Source organism: Equus przewalskii, chromosome X (genome assembly GCF_037783145.1).
Source record: "Equus przewalskii isolate Varuska chromosome X, EquPr2, whole genome shotgun sequence".
Taxonomy (NCBI): Eukaryota; Metazoa; Chordata; class Mammalia; order Perissodactyla; family Equidae; genus Equus; species Equus przewalskii.
The window spans coordinates 124,790,493-124,809,769 of NC_091863.1; the positions used below are offsets into that span (position 1 = coordinate 124,790,493).

Below are 19,277 nucleotides of genomic sequence, written 5' to 3' on the forward strand. Positions count from 1 at the left end.
TGGCTCAAAGTAGATACTAAACAGATGTTATTTTTGAGTATTTGGTAGAAAAATTGCTTTGAGATCTTAAGAGAAGGTAAGGAACACCATATGGCCTGTTGGAGGTTAATCTTAATTCCATGTCCCTCCTAAGATGTCATCTCTTGTTCAGGCCTTAAGAGTCCAATTGTGCTTCTGCAGTTATCATTTTAATGAGTAATGTTCATACCATTGCACTATGTATCTGGGGTAGAGACTTTCTTTTAATTTCTTAGTTGTTGTTATCAGTTTGACTTGAGAGAAACAGGTATATATGGGAGGGGGAGAGGGAGAATAGACAGTACCTGCAAATAATATAGTCACATTGGTAGCACTAAATTTGCTTATACAAAGATAGATGTGAAAAAGATATTGCTCATAACCACAGTAAGTTTTATATCTTTTATTCTACAGTTATTTGTTTCATTACATCTGCCAAGACAGGATTGTGTATCTTTGTATCACTGATGATGTAAGTAACTTGAAGATGTGTTGCTATTTAACTATGTGTACTATTAATAGAGTCAGTTCTTTATTATCTATATCTATGGTGGGTAAAGGTAATGCAAATATAACTGTCGATAGCTGGAAATTTTTTGTGTGCTTTTCATTTATCATATAGAGCAGCAAATGCCAAGAAAAGTTGATATCTGGATATATGCAAATCAGCTTGGTTTTGATAGAGTTTTAGTGTAACCTCTCGCAACTTCTGCATTTATCCTATTGTTTAGTGAGAATTGGTGTTTATAATTATGACCTGTTGGTATCAGATCCTATCAAAATTTATTTATCTGAACTATTGAATAGATTATTTTATCCCTCTAATTAATAGTGAATTTTTTAATGTATGTGGGCTTTGGGACAACAAAATCACAATACATTATGATCGTATTTGTAAACCTGAATTCACATTGGCAGGTTGTTTTTCAAGTATTTGTAGGTTCTAGACCCAAAATACTCAATAACTTAGCCATGTCATCACGGTCCTTTCTCTCCTCTGCTATCCTTAGTGTCAGCTTCTTCCTAGACACATTCCCCGTATGGTTGCGTGGAGCCATGTGCTTATTTATTCATGTCCAGAGAAGAGGGTCTATGTCTTCTTGAGTTTCTTCTTGTAGGAATAAGGAAACTTTTCCCAGAAGCACACCTTCCCCTCCCCCTCCATTCAAAGTGGATTTCCTGTCATGTCTTATTGGCTAGCACTAGAGTTACATATTTATTTCTAAATCACTCACTGATAAGAGGCATGGAATTGACATGATTGCCATAGGTCAGGGTTGTTAACCTTTACTGTGTTACAGACCCCTTTAACACTCATGGATCCCTCCTGGAATGTTTTTAAATGTATGAAGTAAAACACATGATTATAAATGAAACCAATTATATTAAAATACAGTATTCAAAGTATTTTAAAAGTTGATACAGTAATGTATATGCTTCTTTATGAATTCATTGAATAACAAGATCTAGTAATAGGTCTAATAACTAATAATAATAATTTTGAAGTGGTGATGTGTATAAATGATATTTTGAGATGTCTGTAACTGATGGTAGATGAAAGAAAGATTTCTGTTGGTGGCAAAGTCACAGGTACTGTTTAATACTACTCTGGTTTGTTACCTACATTCACAGTTGAAATTTAGGTTGAAGATTAGTGAAAATAACGGTGCAATGTTTTTTCTTTCCAAGTACATTGGCTCCTTGAATTTGGACCATTGACTGCAGTTTGAGAACCCTTGGCTTAGACTAATCATCTTGGGTGAAATGGAGATGAGTGCCAATGACAATGATCATCACAATGACTTTTATCTCTGTTTTCACAGTATTTTCTAAAATTATTTTAAAAATCCAGCTATATCTTAAATGACTGATGTGAAAGAGCTTGGAGTAGATGAGAAATATCACTAGATTTGGGATGATCAGAGTTGAATCTTATATTGCTTGACTTATAATATGACACACACACACTTTTTGACTGGCTGAGTCTAGAGAAGAGTTTATCGCTTGATCTTTTCAGCTGTACAACCAGTATTGAAAATCAATTAAAAGTTTATGTCACTAGTGTTATCTTTACATATGAAAGGCTGTGCTATTATGGATTTATTTATTAAGCGTCTTCTTGTTCTGGGCCTTGTAATAGACCCTGTGAATGATATGGAGGAAGTAAAACCTGATTCTTCCTCTCAAGAAGCTAACCTAGGTATTGTTATATTCACTTGGCAGTAATCAAACATATTTGGATTGGACTCTCAGCTCTTTCATTTACTAGTTGTTTGACCTTTGGCAAGTTAATTACCTTTTTGGAGCCTTTGTTCCCTTATCTGTAAAGTGAGGTCAGTGCTAGTTCCTCCTCACAGAATCATTGCTCAGTAAATTTTAGCTGTTCTTATGGTTGTTCTTAATCATCCATATCATCTTTGTTTATTTCCTAAAGTGGACTCTGTGTTGGTCTCTTTTCAGGACTTTGAACGTTCCCGAGCCTTTAATTTTCTGAATGAGATAAAGAAGAGGTTCCAGACTACCTATGGTTCAAGAGCACAGACAGCACTCCCCTACGCCATGAATAGTGAGTTCTCAAGTGTCTTGGCTGCACAGCTGGTAAGATCTTTCACAGGATATATAGTATTTTGATTCTTCTTTATTACCTTAAAGCACCATGAATATAGGGAAACCTGACCTGCAATCTGTTTTTCTGGTTGTTATTAGTTGCCAACATAATAAAACTTCCTGATAAAGAAAATTTAAAGGGGCCATATTAGGATGGAAAGCCAATAATCAGTAATATTCTCTATTAGTAGTGGTCGGAATATCTCAGGGTTGGGGAAGGACATTAAAGATCGTTTACTTCAACTGCCCGTCTAACGCATAAATCCACTCAGTATGCCAAATGGCCTCTTAACCTTTACATTAGCCTTCTACCCTCCCATGAGGTGAATTTAACTTTTGAACAGCTTAAATTAGTCATATGAAAGTCTGTTCATCTGTATGAATACCTAATTGTCAGCTCAGTGAAGTTATACATATGTGTATGCTTGTGAAATACCACCCTTTTCAAGATAGAAAACATTTTCATGACCCTGAAAGTTCCCTCATGTCCTTTGCTGTCAGTCCCCTGCCCCGCTCTCTGCCCCAGGCAACCAGTGCTGTATTTTCTGTTACTATAAATTAGTTTTTTGTCTTGTCTAGAATTTCCTATAAATGGAACCATACATTATGTACTCTTTTGTGTCTTGCTTGTTTTTCTCAGTGTAAGGCTTTTGCTGTTCATCCATGCTGGGTAAATTAGTCGTTTCCTTTTTTTGCCAAGTAGTATTGTATGTATGTACCACAACTTGTTTATCCATTCACCTGTTGTGGGATATTTGACTTGCTTCTAGTTTTCAGTTATCATGAATAAAGCTGTTATGAACATCCATGTACGAGTCTTTGTGCGGACATATGTTTTTATTTCTTTTTGGTAAATACCTAGGAATGGAATTGCTGAATCATAGGGCAAGTGTTGTTTAATTTTATAAGAAATTATCAAACTTTTTTCCAAAGTTGTTGTACCATTTACATGCCTACCAGCAGTTCCAGTGTTTCTGCATCCTTGTCAACACTTGTTCTGGTCTATCTTTTTAATTTTAGTCATCCTAGTGGGGTGTAGTGATATCTCATTGTGGTTTTAATTTGAATTTCCCTGATGACTAATGTGTTGAGAACTTTAAAAATGCTTACCTTTTGGGGCTGGCCTGGTGGCGCAGCGGTTAAGTGCACACGTTCTGCTTCTCGGTGGCCTGGGGTTCGCCTGTTCGGATCCCAGGTGTGGACATGGCACCACTTGGTGAAAGCCATGCTGTGGTAGGTGTCCCACGTATAAAACAGAGGAAGATGGGCATGGATGTTAGCTCAGGGCCACTCTTTCTCAGCAAAAAGAGGAGGATTGGCAGTAGTTAGCTCAGGGCTAATCTTCCTCAAAAAAAAAAAAAAATAAAGATGCTTACCTTTTATCCAAGGAACTATTTGACTGCAAAGATGTAAGTTCTATCTATGATAGTGTTGTGAATGAGGAAAAAAAGACTTATTGTAATTGAATACTTTTCACTTCTCCTATAAGTGTTCTTTTTAATATTCTTTTTGAATATTACACTTATAAATATGCATTCCTCGGGGAATGAAGTTTTTGTAAATAGCTATAAATCTTTATTATTCAGTCAGTTGGTCTGTTTTATACTTTCCACTAGGAAACATTCATATATGTGCAACTGTGTAAAACATCACCAACAAACAATATACCAATGCACACAGTCAAAAGTAAATAGGGTCAACTGGCAGCAGAACTTTCAACGTAGCTAGTTTGTCATTAGCTCCAGATCTATGTGTGACCCTCTGAATCTGTGCTGGGATCCTTGTCTATAAATGGAGATAATATTGATAATAGCATCTTCATTATAGAATTTTGGGGTGGATTAAATAACATCCCTTATTTGAAGTATTTAGCACAGTGAAGTGACTGGAATATTGTTTATTAAGGACTCCATAATTGTTAACTTTGGTCAATAATTTCAAAATATATACTGTCATCAGTGTCTTAGATTTCTATCCTATAAGAAGCCAATGAAAATAGAACACATACTCTGATCCCAACAGATACAAGAACTGATGATCAGAAGCCTGGCCAGCCTCTACCTCATCATGCCCAAGAAGTGGGGAACAGTTTAGGGTGCCCTTTCCCTCTCCTGTTCCCCCTGCCCCAACTGCAGTCTTCTTTTCTCCTTTCTTCCTTGTCTGAGCACAGATTATATAACCCCCTACTTCTGCCCTAAGAGTCTCAGATGTATATTTGCTATGTTATAATGCATTTAGCTTTATTTTATTTAAAATAAGGTGATATTTTTATACTATAATACTTATATTTCATATGGTAGCATTTTTTATGCTGCCTATATTTTTTCCTAGGTCTGGTAACAATTTTTTAATGAAGTGACATGACATGTATCTTTTGTATCGAGACATAATTTTATAGCATTCCTTAATGTCATTCTTCTTCTTTTTGTTTTCCTATTGTAAATAATGTCTGGGTACAATAAGTTAAATCTTATTTTCTTATAGAAGCATCATTCCGAGAATAAGGGCCTAGACAAAGTGATGGAGACTCAAGCCCAAGTGGATGAACTGAAAGGAATCATGGTCAGAAACATAGGTATGTTTTATGGCATAGTCCTCATGTATGCAGGCAATGATAGTAGATTACTTGATTGGGGTCAAATTATTCTAGAGAGGCTGAAACAGCACTTCCTTATTGTTACTATTGCAAGCTAATTGTCAGCTGAGATGGAGATTACTTATGATACTGTCTACTGTGTTAATGGTTTCTTCTTAGTACTTATGACTGTTGTTCATTCTGAATTTGTTAGTTTGCTTAGCAAGACTAATTTCTGAGACCCTTACAACAGTTCAGCAATTTAAAATAACGTAATCAGTTTTGGCTGAAGATACCCAGATGGCTGATATTATCGGTAGATACTTAAAGTATAACTATTTGACCTCCTTAGAAAGTTTGTAGCTCTTGATTGAGAGAAAGAAAGAATTGGACCAAAAAACTGACTGTTGTATTCTTCAAAAGAAAACTAGGATGTAAATTCCATCGGTCTATGTTTTGCCAGGAACCTATTTAGCACATCAAAATAACCCAGAGAAATGCATCAGGTTTATTTGTTAATTGATTATGCAATGATATTTAGATTTAGGATGGTGCTGGTTTTTTAGAAGCACTAGTTCTCACAATGTAGTCCCTGGGCCAACGGCATCCGCATTCCCTGGGAATCTGTTAGAAATGCACACTTTTGGGCCCCACCCCAGACTTAGTGAATCAGAAAATCAGGGTGTGCGGCCCAGTAGTCTGTTTTTGCAGGCCCTCCAGGTGATTCCAATGCATACTCAAGTTTGAAAACCACTCTTAAATATATCTTCTAAGGGGAATACCTCACAGACACTATCTGTGTATAGTGAACATCCACTATCTGTGTATACATAGTTATAGTTTATATTCAGTTTTGTGGAGACAGTATGATATAGTGATCAAGATTTGGAGTCATATATGCCTGAGTTTGAGTGCTGATTTCACTTCCTACCTGCTTTTAGCCCTCAATCAATCCTCTAACGTCTCTGAGCTTTATTTCCTAATCTGCAAAAAGGAGCTAATAGAACCTAAGGTGACCAGGATGAAAGAGGTAATGTATGTAAAGCACTTTATACAGTGCCTGGCACTTGGTAAGAGCTGAGTGATTGTTAACTATTGTTAATCTACTTTCTGCTCATACAGTGTTTCATTGAGTTGTATCATAGGTTACCAATCGTGTCCTTATTTTGGACACTGGTTCTTTAGAGCACTGTTACTCAGAGTGCTGCTTTACAAACAGATAAGGAGCTTGCTCCAGAATGTAAGTCAATGCTGTGTTTCCTTCACTGAAAATGTCTTGCTACGAAAAGGTCAATCGAACTGAACAATGTGCTTAGAGACTTAGGTGAAGCAGTAGCAAACACTCAGGTGGCACTGATTTAGAGATTTGTGTTAGAATAACAGTACTGTTATAAATGTTTTTATGCCTATTATATTTTGCGTATTTTCTTGAGATTAATTCCCAGGAATGGGATTAATAATCAAAAGGCAGAAACATTTTTGCAGTTCTTTATATGTATATCTGTTGTCTATTTGAAGTGATTTCCTTTCATTGATTTTAGTTTTAATTATATGTCTTAGATATATGTATTTATTTTGCCTGAAAGTAGAAGCATCCAACTGCTACAGTATTATTTACTGCAGATGCATAGAGTTCCCAGAAAATGAACTGTTTTAGTCAACTCCTTTTAAATGACTTACTTATCTTTCGAATTACAGAAACAGCAAATTAAAAATGTAGCAAAAACATTTCTGAGCATCTCCCTTTGATTTTTTTAACAGCTTTATTGAGATATAATTCACATATCATACAATTCACCCATTTAAAGTATACAATCCAGTGGTTTTTACTGTATTCACAGAGTTGTGCAACCATCACCACAATCAATTTTAGAACATTTTCATCACTCCAAAAAGAAATGCTGTGTCCATTTACAGTCGTTCCTCTTTTCCCCTCAACCCCCACACCTAAGCAACAATTAATCTCCTTTCTGTCTCTATAGATTTGCCTGTTCTGGACATTTCATATAAATGGAATCATATAATATATGGCCTTTTGTATCCTGGCTTCTTTCACTTAGTGTAGTGATTTTGAGGTTCATCGATGTCATAGCATGTATCAGTACTTCATTCTTTGTTATGGCTGAGATACATTTTATTTATCTATTCGTCAGCTAATGGACATTTTGGTGGTTTCTACTTTTTGGTTATTATGAATAATGCTTCTGTGAACATTTGTGTACGAGTTTTTGTGTGAGCCTATGTTTTCAGTTCTCTTGAGTGTATACCCAGGAGTAGAATTGCTGGGTCACATGGGAACTCCATGTTTAACATCTTGAGTAAGGCCAAACTTTCCTAAGGTGGCTGCACCATTGTATATTCCCAAAAGCAATGTATGAAGATTCCAGTTTCTTCATATCATCACCAAAATTTATTATGTGTCTTTTACTATATGCCAATCTTGTATGTGTGAAATGGTATCTTATTGTAGATTTGATTTGCATTTTCCTGATGACTAATGATGTTGAACATCTTTTCCTGTGCTTATTGGCCATTTGTGCATCTTTGGAGAAATGTCTATGCAAAATCCATTGTTATTTTTTAAGTGGGTTGTCTTTTTATTGTTGAGCTGTAAGAGTTCTTTGTATATTCTCGATACTAGACCCTTATCAGATATATAATTTGCAAATATTTTCTTGTATTCTATGGATTTTCTTTTCACTCTTTTGATAGTGATCTTTGAAGCAGAAAAGTTTTTAATTTTAATGAAATCCAATAATTTTTTTCTTTTGTTGCTTGTCCTTTGGATGTCATATTTAAGAAACCATTGCCTAACCCAGGGTCACGAAGATTTACTCCTGTGTTTTCTTCTAAGAGTTTTATAGTTTTATCTCTTACATTTAGGTCTATGATCTATTTTGAGTTATTGTTTACATATAAGGTAAGGAAGGGGTCCAACTTAATTCTCTCAAATGTATATATCCAGTTGTCCCGGCACCATTTGTTGAAAAGACTTTTCTTTTCCCATTGAATAGTCTTAGCACCCTTATCCAAAATCAATTATCCATAGATATATGGGTTTATTATTTCTGGATTCTCAGTTCTGTGCCATTTATCTGTATATCTCACCTTATGCCAGTACCACACTGTCATAATTATTGTAGATTTGTAGTAAGTTTTAAAATCAGGAAGTATGAGTTTTCAAACTTTGTTCTTCTTTTTCAAGATTGTTTTGGCCATTCTCGGTGCCTTTTCTTTCCATAAGAATTTTTGGATGACCTTTCAGTTTCTGCAAAAAAGGTAGTTAAAATTTTGATAAGGATTGTGTCGAATCTGTAGATGAAGTTGGGGAGTATTGCCAGTTTAACAATATTAAACTTCTGACCCATGAACATGAGATGTCTTTCCATTTATTTATGTCTTTAATTTTTTTCAACAATGTTTTGCGGTTTTCAGTGTACAAGTCTTACATGACAAAGACTCTCTGCTTGACCAAACATTAGACAGGCCTGTCTGAGCCCTCTATTAGACTAGGCCTCATCTTGGGCTCTGTTCTTGGCCTGCCTCAGCCAGTCTTAGCCAAGAATTCTGGTAAGTCAATCCCCTGCCCTTGATATCTCATCACCCTTGATAGCTGATCAAGTTCCTCATCCCCTACCTTTGATGTAAAAGTCATTGGTGCCTTTAGGGAGGTCCTTTTAGGCCAGTTTAGCAAGAATCCCCTACTTTTGATTTTTCCTCTTAGTAATTTTCCATCCACTGACTACCCCTTCACTCTGCTTGTTGGCTATAAATCCCCACTTGTTTTTTCTTTTTTTAGAGATATGATTTACGTATAACATTGTATGAGTTTAAGGTGTACAGCATGTTGATTTGAATCATTTATATATTGCAGTATGCTTACCACCTTAGCTTTAGCTAACACCTCTACCACATCACATAAATTATCATTTCTTTTTTTCTGGTGAGAACATTTAAGAGTGAGTCTCTTAAGCAATTTCGCAGTATATAATACAGTATTATTAACTATAACCAGTGTGCTATGCACTAGAGTTCCAGAACTTATTCTTCTTTTAGTTGCAAGTTTGTACCCTTTAACATCTCCCCAATTCCTCCACCCCCTAGCCGCTGGTAACCTCTATTCTACTCTGTTTCTATAAGTTCGGTCTTTTTAGATTCCAAATATAAGTAATATCATACAATATTTATCTTTCTATGACTTATTTCATTTAGCCTAGTGCCCTCAAGATCCATCCATGTGTTACAAATGGCAGGATTTCCTTCATTCTCATGGCTCAGTAATATTCCATTGTATATATATACCACATCTTTATCCATTCACCCATTGATAGACACTTATGTTGTTTCTATTTTTTGGCTGTTGTGAATAATACTGCAGTGAACATGGGAGTTCAGATATCTTTTCAGTATCCTGTTTTCATATCCTTTGCATATATACCGAGAAGTGGAATTTGTGGATCATATAGTAATTGTATTTTTAATTTTTTGAGGAACCTCTATACTGTTTTCCATAGTAGCTGAACCAATTTACATTCCCACCAACAGTGCATAAGGGTTCCCTTTTCTCTACTTGGTCACCAATACTGGTTATCTCTTGTCTTCTTGATTATAGCCATTCTAACAGGTGTGAGGTTGATATCTCATTGTCATTTTGATTTACATGTCCCTAATGGTTAGTGATGTTGAGCATCTTTTCATGTACCTGTTGGCCATTTGTATCTCTTCTTTGGAAAAATGTCTATTCATTTACTTTGCCCATGTTTAATCAGATTATTTGATTTTTTGTTATTGAGTTGTATGAATTCTTTATATAGTTTGTATATTAACCCCTTATCCAATACATGGTTTGTAAATATTTTCTCCCTTTCTGTAGGTTGCCTTTTCATTTTGTTGATTGTTTCCTTTGCTGTGCAGAAGCTTTTTAGTTTTATGTAGTCCTGCTTGTTGATTTTTGCTTTTCTTGCTTGTTCTTTTGGTGTCATATGCTAAAAATCATGGCAAAGACCAATGTCAAGGACCTTCTTCCCTATGTTTTCTTCTAGGAGTTTTAGGTTTCAGGTCTTACATTTAATTCTTTAATCCATTTTGAGTCCGTTTTTTTGAGTGGTGTATGTAGGGATCCAACTTTAATTTTCTTTGTGTGGTTATCCAGTTTTCCCAACACAATTTGTTGAAGAGGCTATCCTTTCCCCATTGAGTGTTGTTGGCTCCCTTGTCAACTCTTAGTTGACCATATATACAGGGGTTTATTTCTTGGCTCTCTGTTCTGTTCCATTTGTCCATGTGTCTATTTTTATGCCAGTACCATACTGTTTTAATTACTACAGTTTTGTAGTATAGTTTGAAAGCAGGAAGTGTGATGCCTCTGGCTTTGTTGTTTTTTCTCAGGATTGCTTTGGCTCTTTGGGGTCTTTTGTGGTTCTATACAAATTTTAGGATTGTTTTTTCCATTTCTGTGAAAAATGCCATTGGAATTTTGATAGAGATTGCATTGAATCTATAGATGGCTTTGGATAGTATGGACATTTTTAACAATATTAAGTCTTCTGATCCATGAACATGGGATATATTTCCATTTGTTTGTGTCTTCTTCAGTTTCTTTCATCAAGTCTTGTAGTTTTATTGCATAGATCTTTCACTTCCTTGGTTAAATTTATTCCTAAGCATTTTTTATTTTTTATAGTATTGTGATTGGGATAGTTTTCTTTATTAGTTTTTTGGGCATTTTGTTGTTAGTATATAGAAATGCAGTGACTTCTGTATGTTGATTTTATATCCTGTGAGTTTACTGAATTCATTGATTAGTTCAAGTTTTTTGGTTGAGTCTTTAGGATTTTCTACATGTAATATATTATCTGCAAATAATGACAGTTTTACTTGTTCTTTTCCAGTTTGGATGTCTTTTGTTTCTTTGTCTTGCCTGATTGCTGTAGCTAGGACTTCTAGTACTATATGAATAATAGTGGTGAAAATAGGGACCCTTGTCTTGTTCCTGATCTTAGAGGAAAAGCTTTCAACCTTTCGCCATTGAATATGCTAGCTATTATGGCCTTTATTATGTTGAAGTAAGTTCCTTCTATACTCAATTTGTTGAGGATTTGTATCATGAAATGATTTCATATTTTGTCAAATGTTTTTTCTGAATCTATTGAGCTGATCATAAATTTTTATCTTTCATTCTGTTAATGTAGTGTATCACATGTATTGATTTGTGTATGTTGAACCATCCTTGCATCCCAGGGGTAAATCCCACTTGGTCTTGGTGTATGATCATTTAATGTGTTGTTGAATTCAATTTGCTAACATTTTGAGTTTTTTTGTATCTTTATTCATCAGGGATATTGGTCTGTAGTTTTCTATTCTCATGGTGTCCTTATCTGGCTTTGGTATCAGGGTAATGCTGGCCTCATAAAATGAGTTTGGAAGTATTTCCTTCTCTTGAGTATTTTGGAAGAGTTTGAGAAGGATTGACATTAATTTTTCTGTCAATGGTAGAATTCACCAATGAAGCCATCTGGTCCTGGGCTTTTCTGTGTTGGGAGGTTTTTGATTACTGATTAAATCTCCTTACTTGTTATTGGAGCATTCAGAGCTTCTATTTCTTCTTGATTCAGTCTTGGTAGGTTGTATGTTTTTAGGAATATACTCATTTCTTGTAGGTTATCCAATGTTGGTATATAATTATGAATAATAGCCTCTTAGGATACTATGCATTTCTGTAGTATCAGTTGTAATGTCTCCTCTTTCATTTCTGATTTCATTTATTTGAGTCTTCTCTCGTTTTTTAAAACTTAGTCTAGCTAAAGGTTTAACGATTTTGTTTATCTTTTAAAAACACCAACTCAGTTTTGTTGATCTTTTCTATTGTTTTTCTGATCTCTATTTCATTTATTTCCATTCTGATCTTTGTTATTTTTTTCCTTTTGCTAACTTTGGGCTTAGTTTGTTGTTGTTTTTCTAGTTCCTTGAGGTATAAAGTTAGGCTGTTTATTTGAGATCTTTTTATTTTCTTCATATATGCATTTATCTCTATAAACTTCCCCCTCAGAACTGCTTTTGCAGCAGTCTATAGGTTTCAGTGTGTTGTGTTTCCATTTTCATTTGTTTCTACATATTTTTTTTTATTTCCCTTTTAATTTCTTCTTTGACCCATTTGTTGTTCAGGAGTGTGTTGTTTAGTTTCCACATACTTGTATATTTTCCAGCTTTCATCTTGTTGATTTCTAGTTTCATACCATTGTGGTCAGAAAAGATACTTGGTGTGATTTCCCTCTTCTTAAGTTTGTTAAGACTCCTTGTTTTGTTTTGTGTCCTATCGTGTACTGTATCCTGGAGAATGTTCCATGTGTACTTGAGAAGAATGTGTATTCTGCTGTTGTTGGATGGAATGTTCTGGATATGTCTGTTAGATCCACTTGGTTTAATGTATGGTTCAAGTACAACGTTTCTTTATTGATTTTCTGTCTGGATGATCTCTCTTGCTGAAAGTGGAGTATTGACGTCTCCTACTGTTACTGTATTGTTCTCTATTTCTCCCTTCAGATCTGTCAGTATTTGCTTAAAATATTTAGGTTTTCTGATGTTGTGTGCATATATATTTATGATTATTATTTCTTTTTGATGAGTTGACCACTTTTTTATTATATAATGACCTTATTTGTCTCTCGTTACCATTTTTGGCATACAGCCTTATTTTGTTTGACTTAAGTCTAGCTATCCCCACTTTCTTTTGGTTTTCATTTGCATGGAATATCTTTTTCAATCCCTTCACTTTGAGCCTATATGTGTACTTAAGTCTGAAGTGAGTCTCTTACAGGAAGCATATAGTTGGGTCTTGCTTTTTATCCATCCAGCCATTCTGTGCCTTTTGATTGGTAAATTCAATCCATTTACAGTTAGGGTAATTATTGGTATGTACGGACTTACTAATTCCATGTTGCTCATTGTTTTCTTGCTGTTTTTTAGCTTCCTTGTTCCTTTTTTCCTCTGTTTCTGCCTACCTTTTTAAATTCGTGATTTTCTGTAGTTGTGTTCTCTATTTCCCCCTTATTTATCTTTTGTTAATCTACTCTAGGTTTTTGCTTTGTGGTTACCATGGGGCTTACATAAAACATCTTATAGATGAAATAGTTCACTTTAAACTGATAGCACCTTAACTTCAATTGCATGAAATACCTCCACCCATTTACTCCTCCTGTTTTATATTTTTGATGTCACAATTTACCTCTTTTATATTGTGTATCATTAACAAATATGGTAGCTGTAATTACTTTTAATATGCTTTTCCTTTAGCCTTTATACTATAGTTATTTAACACACCATCCTATTACAGAATTAGAGTTTTCTAAACCTATGTATATTAACCTTTACCAGTGCATTATATAACATTCATGTGTTTTTGTGTCACTAATTAGCATCTTTTCCTTTCGGCATTTCTTGTATGGTAGATCTAGTGGTGATGAACTCCTTCAGCTTTTGTTTTTCTGGGAACATTTTTATTTCTTCTTCTTGATATCTGAACAGTAACTTTGTCATATAGAGTATTCTTCACTGGCAGTTTTTTTCTTTCAACTCTTTGAATATATCATTCCACTCTCTCTTGGCCTGTAGGACTTCTGCTGAGAAATTCGCTGATAGCCTAATGGGGATTCGTTTCCAGGTTGCAATCTTTTTTTTACTCTGGCTTCTTTAAGGAATCTCTCTTTATCTTTGACTTTTGACAGTTTCATTATAATATATCTTAAAAAGATCTTTTTGCATTGAGATAATAGGGTGATCTATTGGCTTCATGAACTTGAATGTCCAAGTCTGTCCTCAGGTTTGGGAAGTTCTCAGCTATTATTTCTTTAAATAAGCTTTTTGGCCCGTTCTCCCACTCTTCTCCTTCTGGAACCTCAGTTATTCTGGTATTTGTACATTTGATGGAGTCTCATAGATCACATAGGCTTTCTTCACTCGTTTTCATTATTTTTTCTTTATTATCCTCTTATTGGGTTATTTCAAAGTTCCTATCTGCTAGCTTACTTATTCTATCTTCCATTTGGTCTACTCTGTGGTAATTGCTCTCTATTACATTTTTCATTTCATTCATTAAATTCTTCAGCTCCAGGGTTTCCGTTTGGTTCTTTTTGATGATTTCTATCTCTTTGTTAAATTTCAGATTTTGTTCATGTATTGTTTTCCTGATTTCATTGAATTATCTTTCTGTATTTTCTTGAAGTTCATTAAGTTTTCTCAAAACACCTATTTTGAATTCTTTATCAACTGGATTGTAAAATTCCATATCTTTTATTTTGGTATTGGAGGATAATTGTTATCTTTTGTTAATGACATGTTTCCTTGATTCTTCATGTTCCTTGGAGTTTTGTGCTGCTTTTGCATTCGAAGTAGCAGACACTGCCTCAAATCTTTACTAGTTACCTTCAGGTGGGAAATAGTGTTCGTTGGTCCTGTTATATCTGGGGTTTTCTCTGACCTTATGGATACACCTGCTCTATGCTTCTTGCTCCCTTGTGCGGTATAATTTTTAAGCTTTTATGTCTTCTCTGGTCTTACAGCTCACCAGGCGGGCTGCTAGAAACCTCTCTTTTGTTTTCCAGAAGGTGGCACTATAGCTCAAGTTTATGGTTTCTCTCTTGCCCACAGACCCTGGTCTGATATTCTGAGAGCAGTCCTTTTGTTGCAGCTCACTCTTGCCACTGCACTCAGGAGCATGCATAAGGTGCTGACTGCAGGGTGGAGGGAGGTGTAGGTTTAGCACTCTGGGCATTGGGGTGACTCTGGGACCGGTGGGAAGATCATCAGGTGAGGGTCTCCCAGAGGCTTGTGATCAGACTTCCTGCTGAAGTCCTGTGTGCAGTCATCAGAAACTGTGTCCCTTTAATGTCCTTTGATATTTTTATCTGCCTCTTTCCTGATCTCCCTCCACACCTCCCTGCCCACCTCCAAGTCATGGAGGTCCTGCCTCAGTACTCTGGGTGCTGCTGGAGAGAAACAGACTTCTCCAGTGGCTTGTCACACAGCTAAGGTAGCCAGGCACTCCCTCACTGCTCTCCCTTTCCCCTGGGGGAGAGGTCACCACTGGCTAGGTCAGGCCTACACTGTGTTGCCTTGGGGGAGGGTTGGTGCTGGCAAAGTTCTTTTTACCTTCTCTAATGTGTCAAAACTCATTTTTTTTTTTTCCCTCCAATGACATGCTGGAATCCTCCCCTCTGCAAGGCTGGACTTGTATGAATTCTCTCTCATCCATGAGTGCCTGCCCAAGTCAGTGCTCTTCAGTGCTCTTCGACCATGGCCAAGAGAGGTTGGGGCAGGTTCACTGGTCCTGTTGGTTCTACAGCCTATACCGAGGTCTGTCTGCCTATTACTGATACACACAGGTGGACAGGACCCAGATCCTTTGGCATATGGTGCTGGATCCTATAACTCCCACAGAGGCACTTTTATTTGTGAATGGATGCCTAATTAGTTGTTACAAAAGGGGAACAAAAAGGAGGCATGTCGTATGCTTCCATGATGTTGATATCACCCCACTTGTCCTTGTTATATTCAGAGTTGAACTCCGTTTCTCTGCCCTATTGTGATAGTCTTGACCCTTATTGCAGTAGTGTTGAATAAAGTCTTCCTTACTGTTTTTCACAAGTGTCAGAATCATTTCTCTTTAATAGTATCTCTCTTCCAATATCCTTCTTGCCTTGTTCTTTTTAGTGGGTTCCTTATGATTTTCTATATACTGGATCATGCCATCTGAAAAAAGATAATTTTAATTCTTCCTTTCCAATCTGGATGCCTTTCATTTCTTTCTCCTGCCTAATTGCCCTGGCTTGAACTTTTAGTACGTTGTTGAATAAAAGTGGCGTTAAGTGTTGTCTTATTCTTGATCTTAGGGAGTCTTTCACTATTAAGTATGGTGTTATCTGTGGGTCTTTCATGGTTGTTGAGTGATTTTATCATGAAAAGATGTTGGATTTTGTCACGTGCTTTTTTGCATCTATTGAAATCATATTGTTTTTGTCCTTTATTGTATTAATATGGTGTATTACAATAATTGATTTTTGAATATTAAATCAAGCTTATGTTTCTTCAAATAAATGCCACTTCATCATGTTGTATAATCCTTTTTCTGTATTGCTAGATTTGTTCTACTGGTATTTTATTGAGTATTTTTTTATGTTTATGTTCATAAGAGACATTGATCTGTTGTTTTTCTTTTCTTGTGATGTCTTTGTCTGGTCTTGATACGAGAGCAATACTGGCTTCATAGGATGAGTTGAGGTCTTCCTTCCTTTTCTATTTTTGGAAGAGTTTTTGAAAAATTGGTATTAATCCTTCTTGAAATGTTTGGTAGGATTCACCTTTGAAGCCATCCAGGCCTGGGCTTTTCTTTGTGCAAAGTTCAAAAATTATTGATTCAGTCTCTTTTTTTGTTGAAACTCTATTCAGATTTTCTATTTCTTTTTGAGTCTGTTTTGGTGGTTTGTGTCTTTCTAGGGATTTACCCATTTCATTTAAGTTATCTAATGTGTTGACATAGTCTTGTTCATAGTGTTCTCTTAGGATCCCTTTCATTTCTGTGAAGTTGATAGTGATTATTTTGGTAATTTGAGTCTTCTCTTTTCTTCTTGGTCAATTTATGCAAATGTTTGTCAATTTTGTTGATCTTTTCAAAAAACCTACTTTTGCTTTCATTGATTCTCTCTATTGTTTGTTCTGTATTTCATTTTTTTCTGCTCTAATCTTTATTATTTTCTTCCCTCTTGTTAGCTTTGGATTTAATTTACTCTTTTTCCAGTTCCTTAAGGTGGAAATTTAGGTTATTAATTTCAGATCTTTTGTCTTAGTCTACTCAGACTACAGTAAACAGTTACCATAGACTGGGTGACGTAAACAATAAAAATTTATTTTCTCATGGTTCTGGAGGCCAGAAGTCCAAGATCAGGGTGCCTGCATGGTCAGGTTTTGGTGAAAATTCTTCCCGACGTGAAAGTGGCACCTTCTCACTGTGTCCTCACATGGTAGAAAGTAAGACAGAGGGCAAGCGCTCTGGTGTCTCTTCTTATAAGGGCACTAATCCTGTTGTAAGCCCTCATGGCCTCATCTAAACCTAATGATCTCCCAAAGGCCCCATCTCCAAATACCATCACATTGAGGGGAGGGGATTAGGGCCTCAGTGTATGAATTTAGGAGGACAAAATTCAGTCTTAGAACATCTTTCTTCTCTTTAATGTAAGTGTTTACTGCTATAAATTTCCTTCCATGTACTGCTTTCACTTCATCCCATAAGTTTTCCTTCTGTTACTGATTTCAAATTTCATTCCATTGTTGAGTCCAGTAGCTGAGCCCCCTCAAAGTAAGCTTCTAATCTCAATTCTTTTTCCTGTGTATGGATGTTGCTTTCCTGTTTCTTTTCATAGCTTATTATTTTTTCTTGAAAACTGGACATTTTAGACAATGTATTGTAGCAACTCTGGGTACTGATTCCTAACCCCCAGGCTTTGTTGTTGGCTTGTTTGTTTAGTTGGAACTTTTCTTTGAAGTCTATTTTTCCCACAGTGTGCAGCCTCTAATGTCACTTCTCAGAGGGAACAACCTTGGGCATGTGCACTGCCACCCTGGAATGACATGGCTCTCTTTGAGTGTCTCTTTTCCCAATCTCCCTGTTAAGCTTCTAGCTGATCTGCCCCTATTGATGTCTCACCCAGCTGTTAGCTTCCAGTAATTGCAGGCTAATTGCTCTATTTTTTCCCAATAGTTCCCCCAACATAGATTGCTGCAGTCTGATCTAGTTTTGGGCTCCCTTGTCTTTGAGGCCATTCTTAGATGCTTGTTCTGACCTCAAGAGGGTTCTTCTAAGCTGTCTTCCCCTGATACTCTCTGTTAAACTTCTAGCTGGTCTGTAGTTTAGCTTGTTTTTGTAAAGCTACCAGGCTCATCTTAATTGTTTATATCCAAAATCTCCATTGTTTTTGACAGCACCCTTAGACTTGAACTTCCCCATACTCTGTTCCAAATAAAGTCTGTCCTCTTAGGGAAAGCTCTCTGTTCTTAAGGCCTGCTTCTCTCCCTGGGAACAGTCTCTGAGCCACTGCTCTGGAACTCTGGATAGGGACAGTGGACTGCTTCTCTTGGAGTGACACCCTTGTTCTACCAGTGGAGTAGTCTTCTTGGCTTGCCTTTCCCAGTGTGAAACCTCCACTCTATGAGTAAGTCGAGCCAGGAGCACTCAGGGCCCAGTATTCTTAGCCTGCCACCTGAGGCAGAGCTTCTGCCCTATGTGTGGGGGCTAGGTGGAGGAAGGGAGCCCCAGACCTATTAGCCTTGCCTTGCTGGAATAGAGTTTCTGCATCATAGAGTTGGGGATGGGGTGGAGTTGGGGGAGAAATGCTTGCCCTTCCTGGGGAGAAAGTATAGCCTTTGACTGGGACCTTGGGGGAAAGAGAGCTCCCAGGCTTTACTTTGCAGGAGTGGAGCTTCCATCTCACTGAGCTGAGGGATGGAGCAGGTCAAGGCTCAAATGCCATAGACTCTCACTATTTTTACTTAGAATTAGTTGATTTTCTTGGATAAATGTTTCTCTATTTGCTGTATGTACTTAGGACAGTCACAGTTTTCAGAGACTTTAAATGGTGGTTATTGTTTGTTTGTTTTTATAATTTTTACCAGTTATGGTTGTTTTGTTGGAGAGAGGGTCTGTGGAGCTCCTTACACCACAATTCTGGAAGTATCCAACTCTCATTCATTTTAAGGGTTCTGTTTTGTTTTTTTTACTCTCAGATCATGCTCTTAATTTAGGGGTTTGCAAACTACAGCCCTTGGATCAAATCTGGCCTGTTTTTCTACATACATTTTCATTGGAACACAGTCATACCCATTTGTTTACATATTGTCTGTGTCTCACAGAATTGAGTGATTGCAACTGAGACCATTTGGCCCACAAAGCCTAAAGTATTTACTATCTGGCCCTTTGCAGAAAAGTCTGCCAACCTCCGCTTTAGTTGATAAGATTTACTAAAGTCTTAAAAATATAAGCTCTTCTGTGCTAAATGTGAGTTGTCAAGAATACCAACTATACTTAAAA

At 36.4% G+C, this 19,277-nt stretch overlaps 1 protein-coding gene across 2 annotated transcripts in view; it reads left to right on the forward strand.

Annotated features, from left to right (window-relative positions):
- VAMP7 (vesicle associated membrane protein 7) overlaps window positions 1-19,277 on the forward strand; it is a 43,777-nt gene that overhangs the window by 12,125 nt on the left and 12,375 nt on the right. For both annotated transcript variants that reach the window (XM_008537851.2, XM_070606230.1), the window contains exons 3-5: window positions 433-490; window positions 2,479-2,616; window positions 5,110-5,200. In XM_008537851.2, coding sequence (XP_008536073.1) covers window positions 433-490; window positions 2,479-2,616; window positions 5,110-5,200 — 287 coding nt within the window. The remainder of the gene's footprint in view (window positions 1-432; window positions 491-2,478; window positions 2,617-5,109; window positions 5,201-19,277) is intronic.